At 48.8% G+C, this 14,930-nt stretch overlaps 1 protein-coding gene and 2 long non-coding RNA genes across 3 annotated transcripts; 1 reads left to right on the forward strand and 2 right to left on the reverse strand.

Moving 5' to 3' along the window:
- Nucleotides 1-940: 940 nt before the first annotated feature.
- On the forward strand, nt 941-9,241 carry LOC135290800 (uncharacterized). The gene is made up of 3 exons (XR_010353624.1): nt 941-2,582; nt 2,748-2,846; nt 7,470-9,241. It is a non-coding gene; the product is annotated as an uncharacterized LOC135290800 (long non-coding RNA).
- LOC135290801 (uncharacterized) lies at nt 4,833-6,207 on the reverse strand. Its single transcript, XR_010353625.1, has 2 exons — nt 5,991-6,207; nt 4,833-5,662 (listed from the first exon to the last, which is right to left on the reverse strand). It is a non-coding gene; the product is annotated as an uncharacterized LOC135290801 (long non-coding RNA).
- A 3,684-nt stretch (nt 9,242-12,925) lies between the features above and the next one.
- LOC135290018 (E3 ubiquitin-protein ligase Topors-like) lies at nt 12,926-14,591 on the reverse strand. The gene is made up of 3 exons (XM_064403919.1): nt 14,393-14,591; nt 13,434-14,179; nt 12,926-13,391 (listed from the first exon to the last, which is right to left on the reverse strand). The coding sequence occupies exons 2-3, from the start codon at nt 14,168-14,170 to the stop codon at nt 13,082-13,084; spliced, it is 1,047 nt and encodes a 348-aa protein (XP_064259989.1). The 5' UTR covers nt 14,171-14,179; nt 14,393-14,591; the 3' UTR covers nt 12,926-13,081.
- Nucleotides 14,592-14,930: the final 339 nt, after the last annotated feature.

Below are 14,930 nucleotides of genomic sequence, written 5' to 3' on the forward strand. Positions count from 1 at the left end.
GCAGCCAGAGAATGAGGCTGAGGGTGACAGCTTGAGGACGAGGCTGGCCCAGCAACAGCATGGCACACAAGCTGTGGAGGAGACACTGTCTGCATGACAGCCCTAATAACGCCACGCAAACCCCCACAGTTTTACACATTTATTGGACGCTGGTTGCTCTGCATGTATGTCTGTACTGCTGCCTTTCTAACCTTTGGGAAATGGTCAGAGCTAGCAGGATTCACCCATTATCAGGAGCTGATGCAGCCTGGGAACCTGCTGATTTACAGAGGCTTCTGGCTTTCCAGGTGAAGCCAAGGCAAGCCCTGCTGCTGCTGCTGCTGCTGCTGCTGCTGCTGCTGCTGCTGCTGCTGCTGCTGCTGCTGCTGTGGGAGAGAGCCCCAGCTGGGCAGGGATGGCACCCGTGTGCCGCGGGCTGTTTCTCCTTGCAGAGCTGGGCGGTGCTTTTGAGGCAGTAATGACAGCTGGTGGGAGAAAGAAGGGATCTTTTCCTGCACCAGCACTCGTGGATGCACTAGGGCCACCTTCAGGGGAGACTTTTGGCCCCACAAAGTCAAGCAGAGGGAAGGCTGCTTCCTTTGCAGCCTTCTTTGCTCCTGGAAAGAAGGGAGCCGAGTGAGAGGACGGGCAGCAGGGCCCGATCCCGGCCCGGGCCTGCAGGGAGGGGCGGCTGCCGCTGGGCGGCGCCATGGGCAGGGAGCGCCCCTGCGCGGGGCGGGCGGGGCGCCATGGGCAGCCGCCAGGGGGCGCCCGGGGCGGGGCGGGGCCCCTGTGTGAGGGGGAGAGCCTCGGGCAGTGCGGAGCCACAAACGGGACTGTCCGTCCGCAAGGCACAGCGCCAGGGCAAAGCACAGCTCAGACGCAGCCTGACCAGGAAGGGAACGCTCCCGTGCACTGCTAGGTGTTTTGATTGCCAGTCCTGCGCTGAGCTGGCAGGCCACAAAGCCTCCTCAAGCACCGCTGCCTCCTCTCCAGGCTTCCTGCACTTCCTTTGCTGACAGGGTCTCAGCAGCCTGGCTGCAGGCAGGCTCAGCTGATGTTACAAAGCGCTGCTGTCCAAAAGAAAAAAAGACAAAAGGCAAATCAGAAAGGAGCTATTTGTTGCCAGGCTGAATTCCTCACAGGCGGAGGCAGGATTCCTCTTGTTCCCAGAAAGGTGCAGAAAATGCGCCCCGTACATTCATGTCTATGACCAGGCTATTGCAGGTCAGCGTGACTCACAATCGTTACCCAGGTGTCTTCAGCTGGTTGGGATTTTCCCCTGAGAGCAGCCTGAGAATACTGCTTGCCGTCACAGGCCTTTGATCCTTCCAGGAAACTCCACAGACCCATTTAGCTTCCTCCCTTCTAGGACATGGCCCGGGTTAACTGCCAAGAGGATGAGCAGTGTAAGCCGTTCCTCAGCAAATGCCAATCCCCCTAAGAAATGTGGATTCCAGTGGGATTTAGGCCCGAGTGCTGTTCTCAAGAGCACTGAAGTTCAGGGGATCAGCAGCGAGACAAGAGCAGGCAGCTTGGCAGGCCTCCACCATCTCCAGCACTCACCTGCCTTGCAAATTGCTCTGCTTCCTCTAGGCCTTGGATGAACTGCTGCTCTTGACCTGCGGCCTTCTCCTGTTACCCATGAGGCTGGCACCTGAGGCATTTGTGAGGAGGTCTAGAACAAAATGACACAGGAGAAATCCACAGAACCTGCGCTTGGGATCGTTTGCCCCGTTTGGTGCTTGCAAGTGTCCGCAGCAGACGTGGAGTTGGCAGTTCAGTCAGCTATGCGGCCCAGAAAGGAAAAGGCTCCGTTAGCTGAGGGAAACCAATTTACTCAGCACCTGCAGGCCAGAAATGAGGGTGCAGCAAATGACTGAAAAACACAGTATATGATACAGCACATATCCTCAATGGGCATGCCAGAGATTTCAAACCCACATCCATGCAGGAATGTGACCTTGCAGCTTTCGCACAAGCCAAAGGGAGTGGCTTTTTGCAAAGACACCCGGAGGTCAGTGTGGGACACAGAACTTTTTCAAGAGCCGGACTGACCTGGGAGCTGGTGGAAGCGGAGAGAAGGGGCAAATGCGCCCATGGGTGCACCCACACTCTGAGGGCTGCTCCAAGGGCACCCCCTGCCATGCACAGGACATGGGCACTGCCCCGTGCAGAGGACGTGTCCCTGCCATATTGACAACACCAACACTGCTCCAGTGTCATGCAAACGCACATGGGTGGTTTGTTAGTTGCCATGTTTTTCCCACTACAAAATTATTCTTCCTTCTGTGAATCCTGCAATGTGCTGGTTGATGTTAGCCCTGCAGGAAATGGGCAGAAGTGACAGGCATTGCAATTCAGGGAACTAGTTTTAGTCAGAAGCATTGGTGGCCAAAGTACAGGGTGTGTGAACTTGGTGCCCGTTCTGCGTTACTCTTGGATCCTTTCAGCTACAGGTTATGCACTGCAAGCGGGTTTTGCGCTGTTTTGGGACAGTGTGCGCCCTTTCAAAGGAGTCCTTTTTGTCGCCTGATGTTGTAAAGTCTGTGGACAAATGCAGGCATCCTTTTTTATCGCCCCTGCGATTGTAGGGTTTGCAGGTATGTGCAGGTGTCTTTATTTTTGCCTTCTTCCAATACAGTTGGCCAATTGCTGTGGGTGTCCCCTTTTCCACCTCTTCTTTGAACAGTTTTCCCCTTTTCCTTGCAGAGTCTGGGGACTTGTGCAAGTGGGTTCATGTTGCATTTTTGTTTCCTGGCCTGCAGACTGGAGCAGCACTGATGAAATGATGGAGAGAATCTGTGGAGCAGTTAGCAGGCCTTTCTTGCTGGTGTCATCCCACAAAGTTTTTAATGGTCCGATGGGTAAGTAGAAGTATTTTTGCTGGGGCAGCAGATTGAAACAAAAATGGCATAAAGATGCCATATGTTTGGTAAAGCTCCTGCCAAGAGCCTGAGCAAAAAATGGGGTGTCTCTTGCCCAGCAGGGTGTGTGCAGGCATCCTTTTCTTTTTCTCTGCGGTTGTAGACTCCGCAGGCACATGGAGGTGTCACTTTTTCTTCCTTTCTCTTGTACAGTCTGTGGATTTGTGCAGGTGTCCCGTTTTTTCCCCCTGTTTTGCTGTACAGTCAGAGAACTTGTGCAAGTGTCATTTCATTCTCCTTTTTGTGCACATTCTGCAAAGTTGTGCAAGCGTCCTTATTTTTCCATTTTAGTTACATGGTCTGGGGTCTTGTAAGGGTGCATTTTTTTCCTCTTTTCACTGCATGCACTGGGCATTCTTGCAAGTGGTGCTTTTTCCCTTTTTGTTTCATGGTCTGCGGACTGGAGCGGCATTACTCGAATGATGAAGCGAGTCCATAGAGGAGTGGGCAGCGCTTTTCCCAGCCCAAGCTCTGCCGCTAAACAGAGCGGCCGCCCGCCCCGAGCCGCTGGTGCCCCGTTCAGATGGGGATGCCCGGCCTGGGTCTCTTGGGGGCCGTAGGGGGGAGGTCGGGGACAATCATTCTGTTTAAAACTCTCCATTAAAGCTCTTGAGACAGGCATTTGTTTGACCAATGTCTCTTCCAGTTTGAGAGAGAGACTAGACTGTAAATTTTCCATTTTGTCTGGTCCCAAAAATCAAATTAAAAGCAGATTTCAAGTCTGTATTTTGAGTATTCACTTTTTCCCAGATTAACAAGACTTCTCGTTCATGTTTTCAGACGTCTGAATGTCCTTTATTGTTCGGTGAATGCTGCGAGTGTGGGGACACCAGGCTTGACTCCATTTTTCTCAGAAGGCTGATTTATTATGTTATATATTATATTAAAATGCTATATTAAAACTATACTAAAAGAACAGAGAGAAAAGAAAGATCAGACGGCTACAAAGACCAAGAATAGAATAGAATGCATAACAAAATCCTGTGACTGCTCACAGCCTTGGCACAGGTGGCTGTGATTGGTCATCAGTTGAAAACAATCCACATGGACCAATGGAAGATGCACCTGTTGCATTCCACAGCAGCACATAGTTATTGTTTACATTTCTTTCCTGAGGCCCTCAGCTCTCAGGAGAGGAAAAATCCTAGGAAAGGATTTTCCATAAAATATCATAGCTACGCTTTATCCTGTAAAATTGTCTCAAGCTGGTAAAAGATGTCCCATTCTGTTTTAGATAAATGATTTCCCATCTCGTTGCCCAGGAGCCCTGAAAGTTGCTACTTATTACTTACGAGGATATCAGCTACAGACAATGAAGGGGATGATCCCTTCCTCCTTCTAACAGCCTGGGCCTCTAGCAATGGCACTGTCCAAAGTCTTCTTTTTTAATTTTATACTCCTCTAGGCTAGAAATCCATTTCACTGAGGAGCAGCTTTCCCAAAACCCTCTGATTTTAAGGATTCCCAAAATAAACTACTTAATAGATACTTTAACATATAGGCTTTAATAAATAAAATACGTAAAATATATACTTGATCTTTCTCTAAGCCAGCAGGCCTTTGCAGCGAGTTCTGAGCCAACATGTGGCTCTGCTGCCATCCCAAATCCACGCTTCCCTTGCCCAGCCTGTGTGCAAGTGGGGCATGTGCTGGACATGGCTGGAGATTTTCATGGCCCAAGTCCTCCAGCATTTACATCTGCTCATGGCTTTGTGCAGCACAAATTACAAGACACCCATCGCAGTTGACAAATGGCATTTCTTATACCAGCGCTGACATCATACAACTATAGAGATCTCAGTTAAAGTTAAAAAAGTCATTTATTTGGTTGTTACACCACACTATTTAAAAACATACAAATATATACTTCCGTTAACAAAAACTAATTTATTGCAAACCTCTACAAACTCTCACTATACACAAAGATCAATGGAAAATTAACAACTTAATTTATTGCGTATCACAACAAGCATACAGCACACATATAAATACAAAACATTTCAGTATCTCTAATACCAAGAACTCAACAAATAGAATTACACCACTATACAACTCCATACACATTTAAATAGAACTGAATACATACACAACCACCACAATATACAGATGTGAATATAGATTAAATGTTACATATTACATTCAAGAAACAGATACATAAAACAATCCTATCTATAAATAGACAAACAGCACTGCCAATCTAAATATCTGTACAACTGCATCGATGCAAATACACAGCTATACATCTGGATATATATGTAAATATAATATATATATAGAAATAGATCAATATACATCTAAAAATATAAAACCAAACATATATACTGATACAAATACCACTATACTTACTTAAAAAGGCATATACCAAAAACTACAATAAAAACTAATAAATATAGATACCTACACTACTGTATACATATGGCAATCTAAACACAGATACTACAATATACATAAAGAACTAGATACATATACACACAAATACGTAACTGCAAACCTGTATGTATGCAGGTATCTATATGTAAATATATAGATAATACATTCATGAATATAATACCACATGTACAGAAATGTGCCTGTACAAATAGCAGGCTACATATGTCCATATCCATATAATAATCCCTGTCCACGCGCAAATCCGTGTATCTTTAAACAGAACTCCAAGCGGAGGGACCCCAGCTGCCCCATCTTCAAAGCCTCTCCCTTGGTCTCTTCCTCCCGTGCAGAGCAGCGCTCCTGGATAGGGACAGCAGATGGGACATCTGGGAAGCAAAGGGAATGCTGAGTCAGTACAGGGGCATTTCGCTTGGCGGCAGCTGTACTTGCATCAGGGTTAGAGGGTTAGAAAGAGAAAGCAGCCGAGCGGGCCGGGCTGTGGTGAGCGCAGCCGCGGCGGGATCGTCCCGCAGCCCCGGCAGCCCGGCAGAGCCGGCACAGCTCCCGGACCCTGCCGGCACAGCTGCCTTGCCCAAGGACAGCCCCTGAGCCAGCCAGGGCAGCTGCGCTGAGCAGCCCCAGCAAGGGCAGGGCCCACGGCCACAGCCCACGCCAGCCTCAGCCCCCCCTGCCTCCCCGGCCCTGGGGCCTCACCCGGGCTCTCTCCAGGCTGGCAGCAGCAGGGCCCCGCTCACTGCTCCTGCTGCTGGCCTTCAGCTTCTCCCTGCTGGCTCCCGGCAGTCTCCGCCTTTTCTCAAGGTCTTCACTGTAGCTGTGCCAAAAGTGGAGGCTCTGGAATTGGTTCCAAGGCCTGGCAGAGCTGCAGTCCCGCAGCCCTGTGTGCTCCCTGCTGGCCGCTCCATCCCCTCAGCCCCGCCATGCTCTCGGCAAACCCCCAGCCCCCTTCAGCTTCTTCAGCCCCTCTCAGTCCTCTCACCCCCCTCAGTCCCTTCTGACCCATCCCGTCCCCTTAGACCCGCCACCCCCTCAGCCTGTGCCACTTCCCTGTCACCTCAGTGCCACCATGGCCCTCGGCTGCCCCACAGCCCTCAGCCCCAGCAGCAGCTCAGGATCACTGTCCCTGCAGCACCACCACCCCCTCAGCCCCCTCAGTCTCACCGTCCTTCAGCAGCTCCTCAGGGACAGTGCCTGGGGCCACTGGCAGCTCCCAGCGCTCCAGGGACACCCGGCGCTGGAACTGCTGTTCTGCCCAGCCTGGCCGCCAGCTCGGACCCAGCACAGGGAGAGGGGACAGAGGGGGCACAGGGGGAAAAGCAAGAGGTGAAAAAGGCAGCTGAGGGGGGAAAGAGGTAAAAATGCAGCCTAGAACTACATAGCTCAATCTATGCATCTAAACTTTCACATACCTCTAACTAAATAACTATGCACATTTCTAAATCTATATCTAAGCATGTAAATGTAAGCAGCTAAATTTAGGCATCTAAATGTAAGCATATAAATGTAAGCATCTAAATGTGTTGTGGTGCACCAGTTTAGTTGTTCTCTTGCACTGGGTGATTGGGAATTTGCACAGAATAGTTTTGTATTGCACTGTATAGCTTATGTTATATTGTGTGGTTTGCTACCCCATTTCCCCATCACATGGTCTTTGCCTCACCTGTCCCAGTACCACCTGGTACTCTCCCCTGGGTTACCCTTCCCCTAGCCACTCCTCACTGGTGTCCCATTGGCTGTGGACCTCTCCCTCTGTCCCCATCCCAGGGGGTATAAAAGCTCCCTGCTGCCAGGGAACGCTCCCTTTTCTCCCATGGGTTTGTCCGCCTGATGTGTGTCTTGGAATAAAGAACAACATTTCCCACGTGGAGGAGAGCACTTCTCTAATTTTTTACCATCGTCTATGAAGTATTGTGTGGGCAGGGGTCTATCGCTAGCCAGAGTGGACCCCAACAGCCCAGGAAACACGTTTCTTCATAAATGTAAGCATGTAAATGTAAGCATCTAAATGTAGTCATCTAAATGTAACTCTATGAATCTATAAATGTAAATCTCAACATCTATAAATGCAACTACATCCATAAGTATAATTCTATCCCATCTAGAACAACAGATGTAGATTTAACTATATAGCTGTATATATATGCAGATATAAACACATCTCTATTGTATTTGCAGGAATCCCCCCGTGGAAAGAAGGAATGATGAATCTGACTCCATGTTCTCAGAAGGCTAATTTATTACTTTATAATACTATATTATATTAAAGAGTACTATACTAAACTATACTAAAGTATACAGAAAGAATACTTACTCAATGCTGAAAAGATAATCATGAAAACTCATTGCTCTTTCCAGAGTCTTGACACAGCTTGGCACTGATTGGCCAAAGAGTAAAAACAACTCACACCAGAATCCAATGAAACAATCACCTGTGTGTAAACAATCTCCAAACACATTCAAAAGGAGCAGAACACAGGAGAAGAAATGAGATAATAATTGTTTTCCTTTTTCTCTGAAGCTTCTCAGCTTCCCAGGAGAAAAACCCTGGGCGGAGGGATTTTTCCAGAGAATGTGGATTTCCAGAGAATTCCACAGCTCTATAAATCTAGAAATGTAACTCTATGGATATATAAATAGAAGATAGAAATCTATAAATCTGTGTATACACAAAGACTACACCTGCCTGATGGTCACAGGTCTCCTCTTATGCAGGGAGATCCTTCTTCTCATGCATGGCAGCCCTCCTGGTAAGGTAGATCAGGTGGGTATCTGGGAAGCAGAGGGAACACTGGGTCAATATTGGCCTCTGTGCATCTTTCCTTTTGGAAGTAACTGTCTTCTGTCAAAGACTGTAAAAGATGGCCTGAAAGGCAGGCTCTCACTTGGCAATTTGAAGCCTGCTCTTCAAAGAGCCAGGATCCTTCCAAGTGTTCAAAACTTCTAAAGTTTTGAAGTATCCCAGTAAACTCAAAGACCTCGCACTGCAAAGGGCACCCACGAGAGCTTGAAACAGAGACAGTCCCAGCTGCCACAAAGAAGCCCAGCCTTGTTCTTTGTGCTGACAGAGAGACCTCAGTGCTCACTGAAATGGCTGAAGCTGAGGGCTGCTGGGAGCTGAGTTATGAACTAGCACCGTTCCCTGCCATCTACAACCTGCCCTCTGCAGTGAGCAACAGCTCGTCCAAAACAACCACCAGCTCTGGGATGAACAGCTGTGTGAAAAATGACCAGCTAATATTGGCTTTCACATTAATGTATGAGCTTATGCACATTGTTCGTGATTATAAGTATTTAGAAATAGCAATAAATTAGAACTCTTTTTAGTTGCTTGTTAATATTGGAATCTATCAGCTTAAGTGTGCAGTGGGTTGCTCATAGAAGTAGTAGTGTAATGAATATAATTTCTATGTATCACGTATGGAAACAATAGTGTGATGAATGTATTGTGTTATAGACCTTAGCAAAACATAAGGAACAAAAAAAAAAAAAGATTTTTGTGTAACTAAAAACAGTGTAAGGTTATCCACAGACCAACCTGTCCAAGTGATAAGATAACCCTGACACAAACCAGAGCACCAGAGAACAATTAGAGAATACCATGTTAAATTTAAGAAGGACATACTAAATCCTTATCAGAGGATGTGAAACAGCAGAATGGAGACACAAGAAGAAATAAAATATATTGATCTGACACAGGCGATATCATGCAGATAAGCCTGAGTGTGAAGAAGTCCAACAAAGGAGTTGCCAAAACATCAGAAAGTTCCCAAGAAGGTCTGAATAATGCATGAAACACATGAGTACGCATGTATCTCATCAATGTAACACTATAGAGATAAGACTGTCTCTATACACCAGGTGTTCTTTGGCTGATGGCCAGGAACACCCCAGCGCTGCAAATATTGTCCTTTGTTATCCTCTTACTATTAAACTGTTAAAAAATCTAAGCAGTGAATTCTGTTCTTCGCAGCTGTGAAGTAAAGAACTCCCTGCCAGGCCAGCTTTGCTCAAGAATGCAGGTCCAAAGTGCTCTCTCTCATCTTTAGTTCTCGCTAATTTGGGGTAATTTCAGTTTTTCCTTGAGCTACTAGATTTGTGGCTAATGAGTTGCTTGGCCTCAGAGCTTCTGCTGCTTGTATTTTTAATGTATCTCACTACACCTACCAGCAGACTGGTACAACATTGATTTAATTCTGGGAGACAAAAAGCTCTGACTTCTACACAGACTTCTTGCTGATGTTTTCCTCTCTTGCTTCAAGAGTCACTCAGTGTTGCCTCCAGAGCACTGACACTCTGCAGCAAATTTATCCATGGACATCAGCACAAAACTGGGACCCCCAGCTTGGTGACACAACTCCCACAAGGTCAGGTTTATTCCCTGCTCTCTTGCCACGGCAGAGGATTCAGTGTCAGAGCCTCTGGAGAAGCGTGGAGGGCAGGGCTCAGTGAGGTTGTGCCAGTGGAGGATTTGATCTAAAGGTACCAGGAAGCACCAACCCTGCAGACAGGAACTCAACTCTGCTCATCTCCCTTGCTGCCAGAGCTCAGAGCAGCCATCTCACACTTCTCTAAACCAGTGGGGGGCTCTGTCCTTACCAAGCTCCTCGGGCTCCCGGGAATTGTTCCTGCAGCTCTCGGTGCCAGGCAAAGCTCCCTCTGCTGCATCTCTGTCCACAGGCTTGCCTCCTAAAGACTCAGGCACAACATGAATGTTCCCCTTGAAAGAGAAACAGAAAGGAAGTTACACACACCGGTTATGTAAAACACCTGGTCCAACAACTCCATGGCTCACACTCGTAATGCCTTGTTCCTAACAAGAAGTCTGGGCCCCAAAGCCCTTCAAGAGTCAAAAAGATTTGACTTCTCACACAGTCCAAAAGCTGTCAAAGCTGACAGCGTTGGATGTGGCGGTGACACTGAACACATGGAATGGCTGCTAAGGAAGGAGTCCTGCCAGCTCCTGGCACAGGCATGTGCACCTCCCTCTACAGCCCGGAGCACAGCAGTCTCATCCCAAGGCTGCAGCTTGGCAGGGACTGCATGGGAACACACATCTCTTTCCACAGAGCTGCCCAAGAGCAATGTGACTGAGCTCTGGAACGTGGACAGCAAGGGTGGCTGGGAGCTTCCACTTCCTCACTACAAATGCCCCTGCAGGAGAGGTTCTTCCCAGGAAATTGAGCACTAAAACCTGACCAACATTTCATCCCCATTTAAGGGCTATCTCCCTTTTCATTCCCCCTTCGTCTGGAAATCTTGCTTTACCAAGCAAAGCCTTCCCTGTCCGTTCACAGCTGAACTCAAGAAGCCTTTGCTTCTCAGCTGTGCAACAACATTCAAAAGCTCTCAGTCCAGCCCCTTTCATCCCTGCCCAATGCAGTTCCCTGAGCAGAGGGAGAAAACATCTCCTCCAGTGTCTCGAGCACCATATCCAGATCCAGTGGCGGCAATTCCTCTTCCCCAGGAGTATTCCACAGCCAGCTGGGGCTGTCCATGCTGCATAACCAGCACTGTCAGTTGGAGCACTGGGGGCTGAAGTGTCTGGGGTGGCTGCAAGGATCCAAGCACATTGGTCAGGCTCCGCAATGTGTCTTTGGGACAAAGCAGAGCTCTAGTGCTGCCTGGGATCAAACGTCACAGGAAGCACAGAGCAAACTCAATGCCAGAAATCTATTCAGATTTCCCAGGGGATTGGAAGAGTGAATTCTTCCTCTTAAAAAATATTGATCCTTAATGACATCTACACATTAAAACGTATATTGTAAATCTGATACACATACACCTGAACACCTTATAATCACAGTCTTTTGCATCTTCCCAGCAGCTTTGGGATTTGGTAACATTTGGTTTCTCATCACAAAAGATCACAGAAAGTGGATTCACCCAGGAAGAGTCCAGATCTTCAGACACACATGCTGAAATTAAACTGTGAGGTTTTTTTTCTAAAACCAGCTTTGTGAGTGAGGCTGTATTCTGGAGCTCCAACTCTTCTGAGGCACAAAGAGCTCATTTCAATGGCACAGCTTGATTTGCAGGGCAGACAGTCTTAAACATCTGCAATATCCTATCATTGTCCTAGTTTGGCTTCATTCAAAGAAAGAGGGGAGTGCACCTGACACTGACCACTGGTTAGGCAATATCTTTTGCCTTGCCCTTTTCCTCCTACAGAAGGAATTTGATATTTCAGGGTTGTGGCTGCTGAAAGCAGCTGGTTTCTGGAGGTGTCCAGAGCTGGGTGTGGCTCCTTTTCTCACCTGCCTGCAGAAAAGGAAGTTGCAAAGTGGGAATTTCATTTGTGGAGATGGCCATCAGGGGTGTTTTCCAAGAGATGGGCTGGCAGAGAGGCAGGTCTCATGCTAAACTGGCTGTGCGTTTGTTTTGATGGTGGGGAGGGTCAGAGATGCAGACACAGACACCAGCTGAAGGAATAGTGTCATTTACTGTAATGCAAAAGTGAAAAATGAGTCAGAAAAGGAGAAGATAAGCAATGCATCCCAGCATTATTCCAAAAGTTTGCCTCTAGTGACTAAGAAAGATACTTCACCAGACACCCTGTTGCCCTGATTTTTTAAGTTTTTCTAAGCCTTCTGATGTTCACATCCTTGGAACAAACTTTCTCATGCACTTTATGTAAATAACTTACTGTTTTGCATTCTTTTATGGAGGAGGAGAGGAAATGATGAACTGTTGGTTTGTCCAGCATCATTGGAGAAGTGGCACTGTCACCCCCCAATCCACTGTCACTTTTGGAAATCTATAAATGTTGGAGTCAGAAATTAAAAGTGCCTTTTTTACCTTGAGAGAGCTGCATGTCTGCGTCATGTTATTTTGTGTCCTATAGTGACATCAGGGCTGGAAACACGGCCCCCCGCTATTTACCATGGCACTGGAAAAGGGTGAGGCTCCAGAACGTCTGCAGTACATCCACCATACCATTGTGTAAGACAGCACAGCAGAGGAGGTGTTTGGAGAGAGAAGATAATCCAGATCCTCCTGAAAGCTGGTTTGGTCATCAAGTGAAGTCAGGTCAAGGGAACTTCTCAGGAAATTAATCTTTTAGGATTACAATGTCAAGATGGATATTATCCGATTCCAATGAATTCAGCCAACAAATTAGCAGATCTGTCCCCACTGACCATCAAGAAGGAACACAAACTTTCCTAGGCCCTGTGACTTTTTGAAGGATTTCTATTCCAGAGTACAGTCAGATGTGACAGGGAGGAATAATTTTAAATGGGGTACTGAACAAATTAACCTGTTTCTACAGTAGCCCTTGGGGCAGACAGGACAGGACAAGATGTTAAAAATCTAGTGGCTTGACCCTGGATGGACCCTAGCCACTGTATCATTCCCCTCTCCCAAGGGGGCACGTAAGAGAAAATATGGAGGCCGGCTGAGGGCATGGTCCTTTGACAGGACCAGCTGTCCCTGATGCCCGCTCTGCCTCTGGCATCTGCTCCTCTATGGGTGTGCAGCTGCAGCAGGAAGCTGTGGGAAGAGGGGAAGAGGTGCTGCTGCCATGGTCCAATGGCTCTGGGACCCCATGGCTGTGGCGCCCAGCACCTGAGTGCCACCCACAGTGGGGCTTAAGGGAAAGGGCATTAGAAGGGAGAGAAAGCAGCACACAGAGATTTTGTGAGGGAAATAACCATTTATTTCCTGTTCCTTGAATAAAGGTTTGGAAGAGCCCTGCTAGAGCTGCCAAAGGGGCAGCCTCTGGCAGGCCTGGGGAGAGCTTTAGGGCCTGGGCCCCCTCTTTTGTCAGATAGGCTGGGCCCAGCAGACAATCAGTCCCTGCCCTGGGAGCAGAAGCGCTGCGACTGCTGCCCTCGGCGGGGGGAAGCCTCTGATGTACCAGCTTCCTCCTCCTCATCAGAGCCTGTGGGGCTGCTGTCAGGAGTCCCTTGCTGGGAGCTGCTGGAGCTGCAGCTATTGGAACTACAGCTGTTGGAGCTGCAGCTGTTGGAGCTGCAGCTGCAGCTGCAACTACAAGTGCAGCTGCAGCTGCAGCTGTTGCTGCTGAAGCTGGAGCTCCTGAAGTTGCTGGAGATGCATGTGCTGAAACTGGAGATCCTGGAATTGCTGGAGCTGGTGAAAGTGGAGCTGGAGCTGGAGCTGGAGCTGGAGCTGGAGCTGGAGCTGGAGCTGGAGCTGGAGCTGGAGCTGGAGCTGGAGCTGGCCACAGGGCCGTTGTTCTCATCCCTGACAGCATCAGAATGCAGAAGCCTCTGAGCCTCCTCACGGCACTGGCCCATAATGATCCTGATGACATCATGGACCAGTGGTGCTGTGTGTTCCTCGAGGAGAGGCTGTAGCACCTCGACCAGCATCTCAGCATTTGGCCCATAGATGCAAAGGCCATGCAAGATGCTGCTCTCTATGGCATCTACTACCCACCACCAGCCCTGGTATATTTCCTGCAGCCTCTCATGCAGCCAGGGCCGCATGGAGTCCAGGAGATGCTGTTGTTGACGGAAAATTTCTGCCCAGACCTCAGGCAAGACACTGCCTGCAAACTCCAGCCTTGATCCTTCCTGCTCTGCTGGAGACACTCTCCCCTGTGGAGAAGATGAAGGGGACACCAGAGGAGGATGGGAGCTGTTCTCGTCCGGGCTGTCTAGAGCTCTCCCTCCCTGGCTGCTGCCATCTAGCAGGTCTTCAGGGACTGTGATGGATGTCTCCAGATAGTCGTCTTCTCCATGATCAGAAAATCGGACAGTCACTATTGTTCTTCTGCAGAGTGGGCACACTGGATTTCTCTGTGTCCACCGCAGGATACAGCCCAGGCAAAACTGGTGGTGACAGGGCAGAGTAGAAGCCACATCCTCACAAGTGTCCTGGCAGATGGCACAGTTGCTAGTGGTCTCTGTGGACATTTTTGTGCTCTGCAGCACAAAATTGTGGAGAGATAAGGATCAGGGGCTGTTTGCCCTCGCTGCTGTCACCTCCTGCAGGAGGGAGAGGCCATGGTCACTGGCTGTCCTGGGGCAGGGAGGAAGACGTGGCCAGGCCCCTGAAGAAGGCCACCCTCCTCACTCCCTGAGTCCCATCATGCACCCCACAGCCACCCAGGAGGGACATGTTCCTTCACAGCTCACCCTCAGTGCTGCATCTGCAGTGCTTGGCTGCCTGAAGGAGGCAGGGCGTGAAACAGGAGTGATGGCTCTGAGACGGGCACCAAGATCTGCCAGTAACAGCCACCACCCAGCACTAGAGTAGCCTGGCTTGATCCTCCACTCCTCACAATGTTGCTTGGATGGAGTTCGGGCTGGAGCCAGACTGGCCCAGGCTCTGCCAGCTGAATATAAGCAGTGAGGGACACAATGTCATCACCCCTTCCTTCTGTGATGTCACAGTTCACTGCTCAGTGACATCAGCCTTCACTCACCAGTGACAGCAAAACAGGCATTTCACCTTCTGGGCACCCCAAGATAAGCAGTGAGGGAAGTAAGGTCACAACCCATTGCTAAGGGAGTCCACAGGTTGGCAACATCAGCCTCCTTCTCCCAGTGTTGTCACCGCAGGCCTTCCATCCCTGTACATACATTGTGTTGGAGAAAAAAAGGAAATATAAGTGTGTGTGTTTCCAACTTCTGTATTCCCATGTTGCTCTCCATGTGCATCATGTGCCTGTGG

The sequence above is a fragment of the Passer domesticus genome, chromosome Z (genome assembly GCF_036417665.1).
Source record: "Passer domesticus isolate bPasDom1 chromosome Z, bPasDom1.hap1, whole genome shotgun sequence".
NCBI classification, from domain to species: domain Eukaryota; kingdom Metazoa; phylum Chordata; class Aves; order Passeriformes; family Passeridae; genus Passer; species Passer domesticus.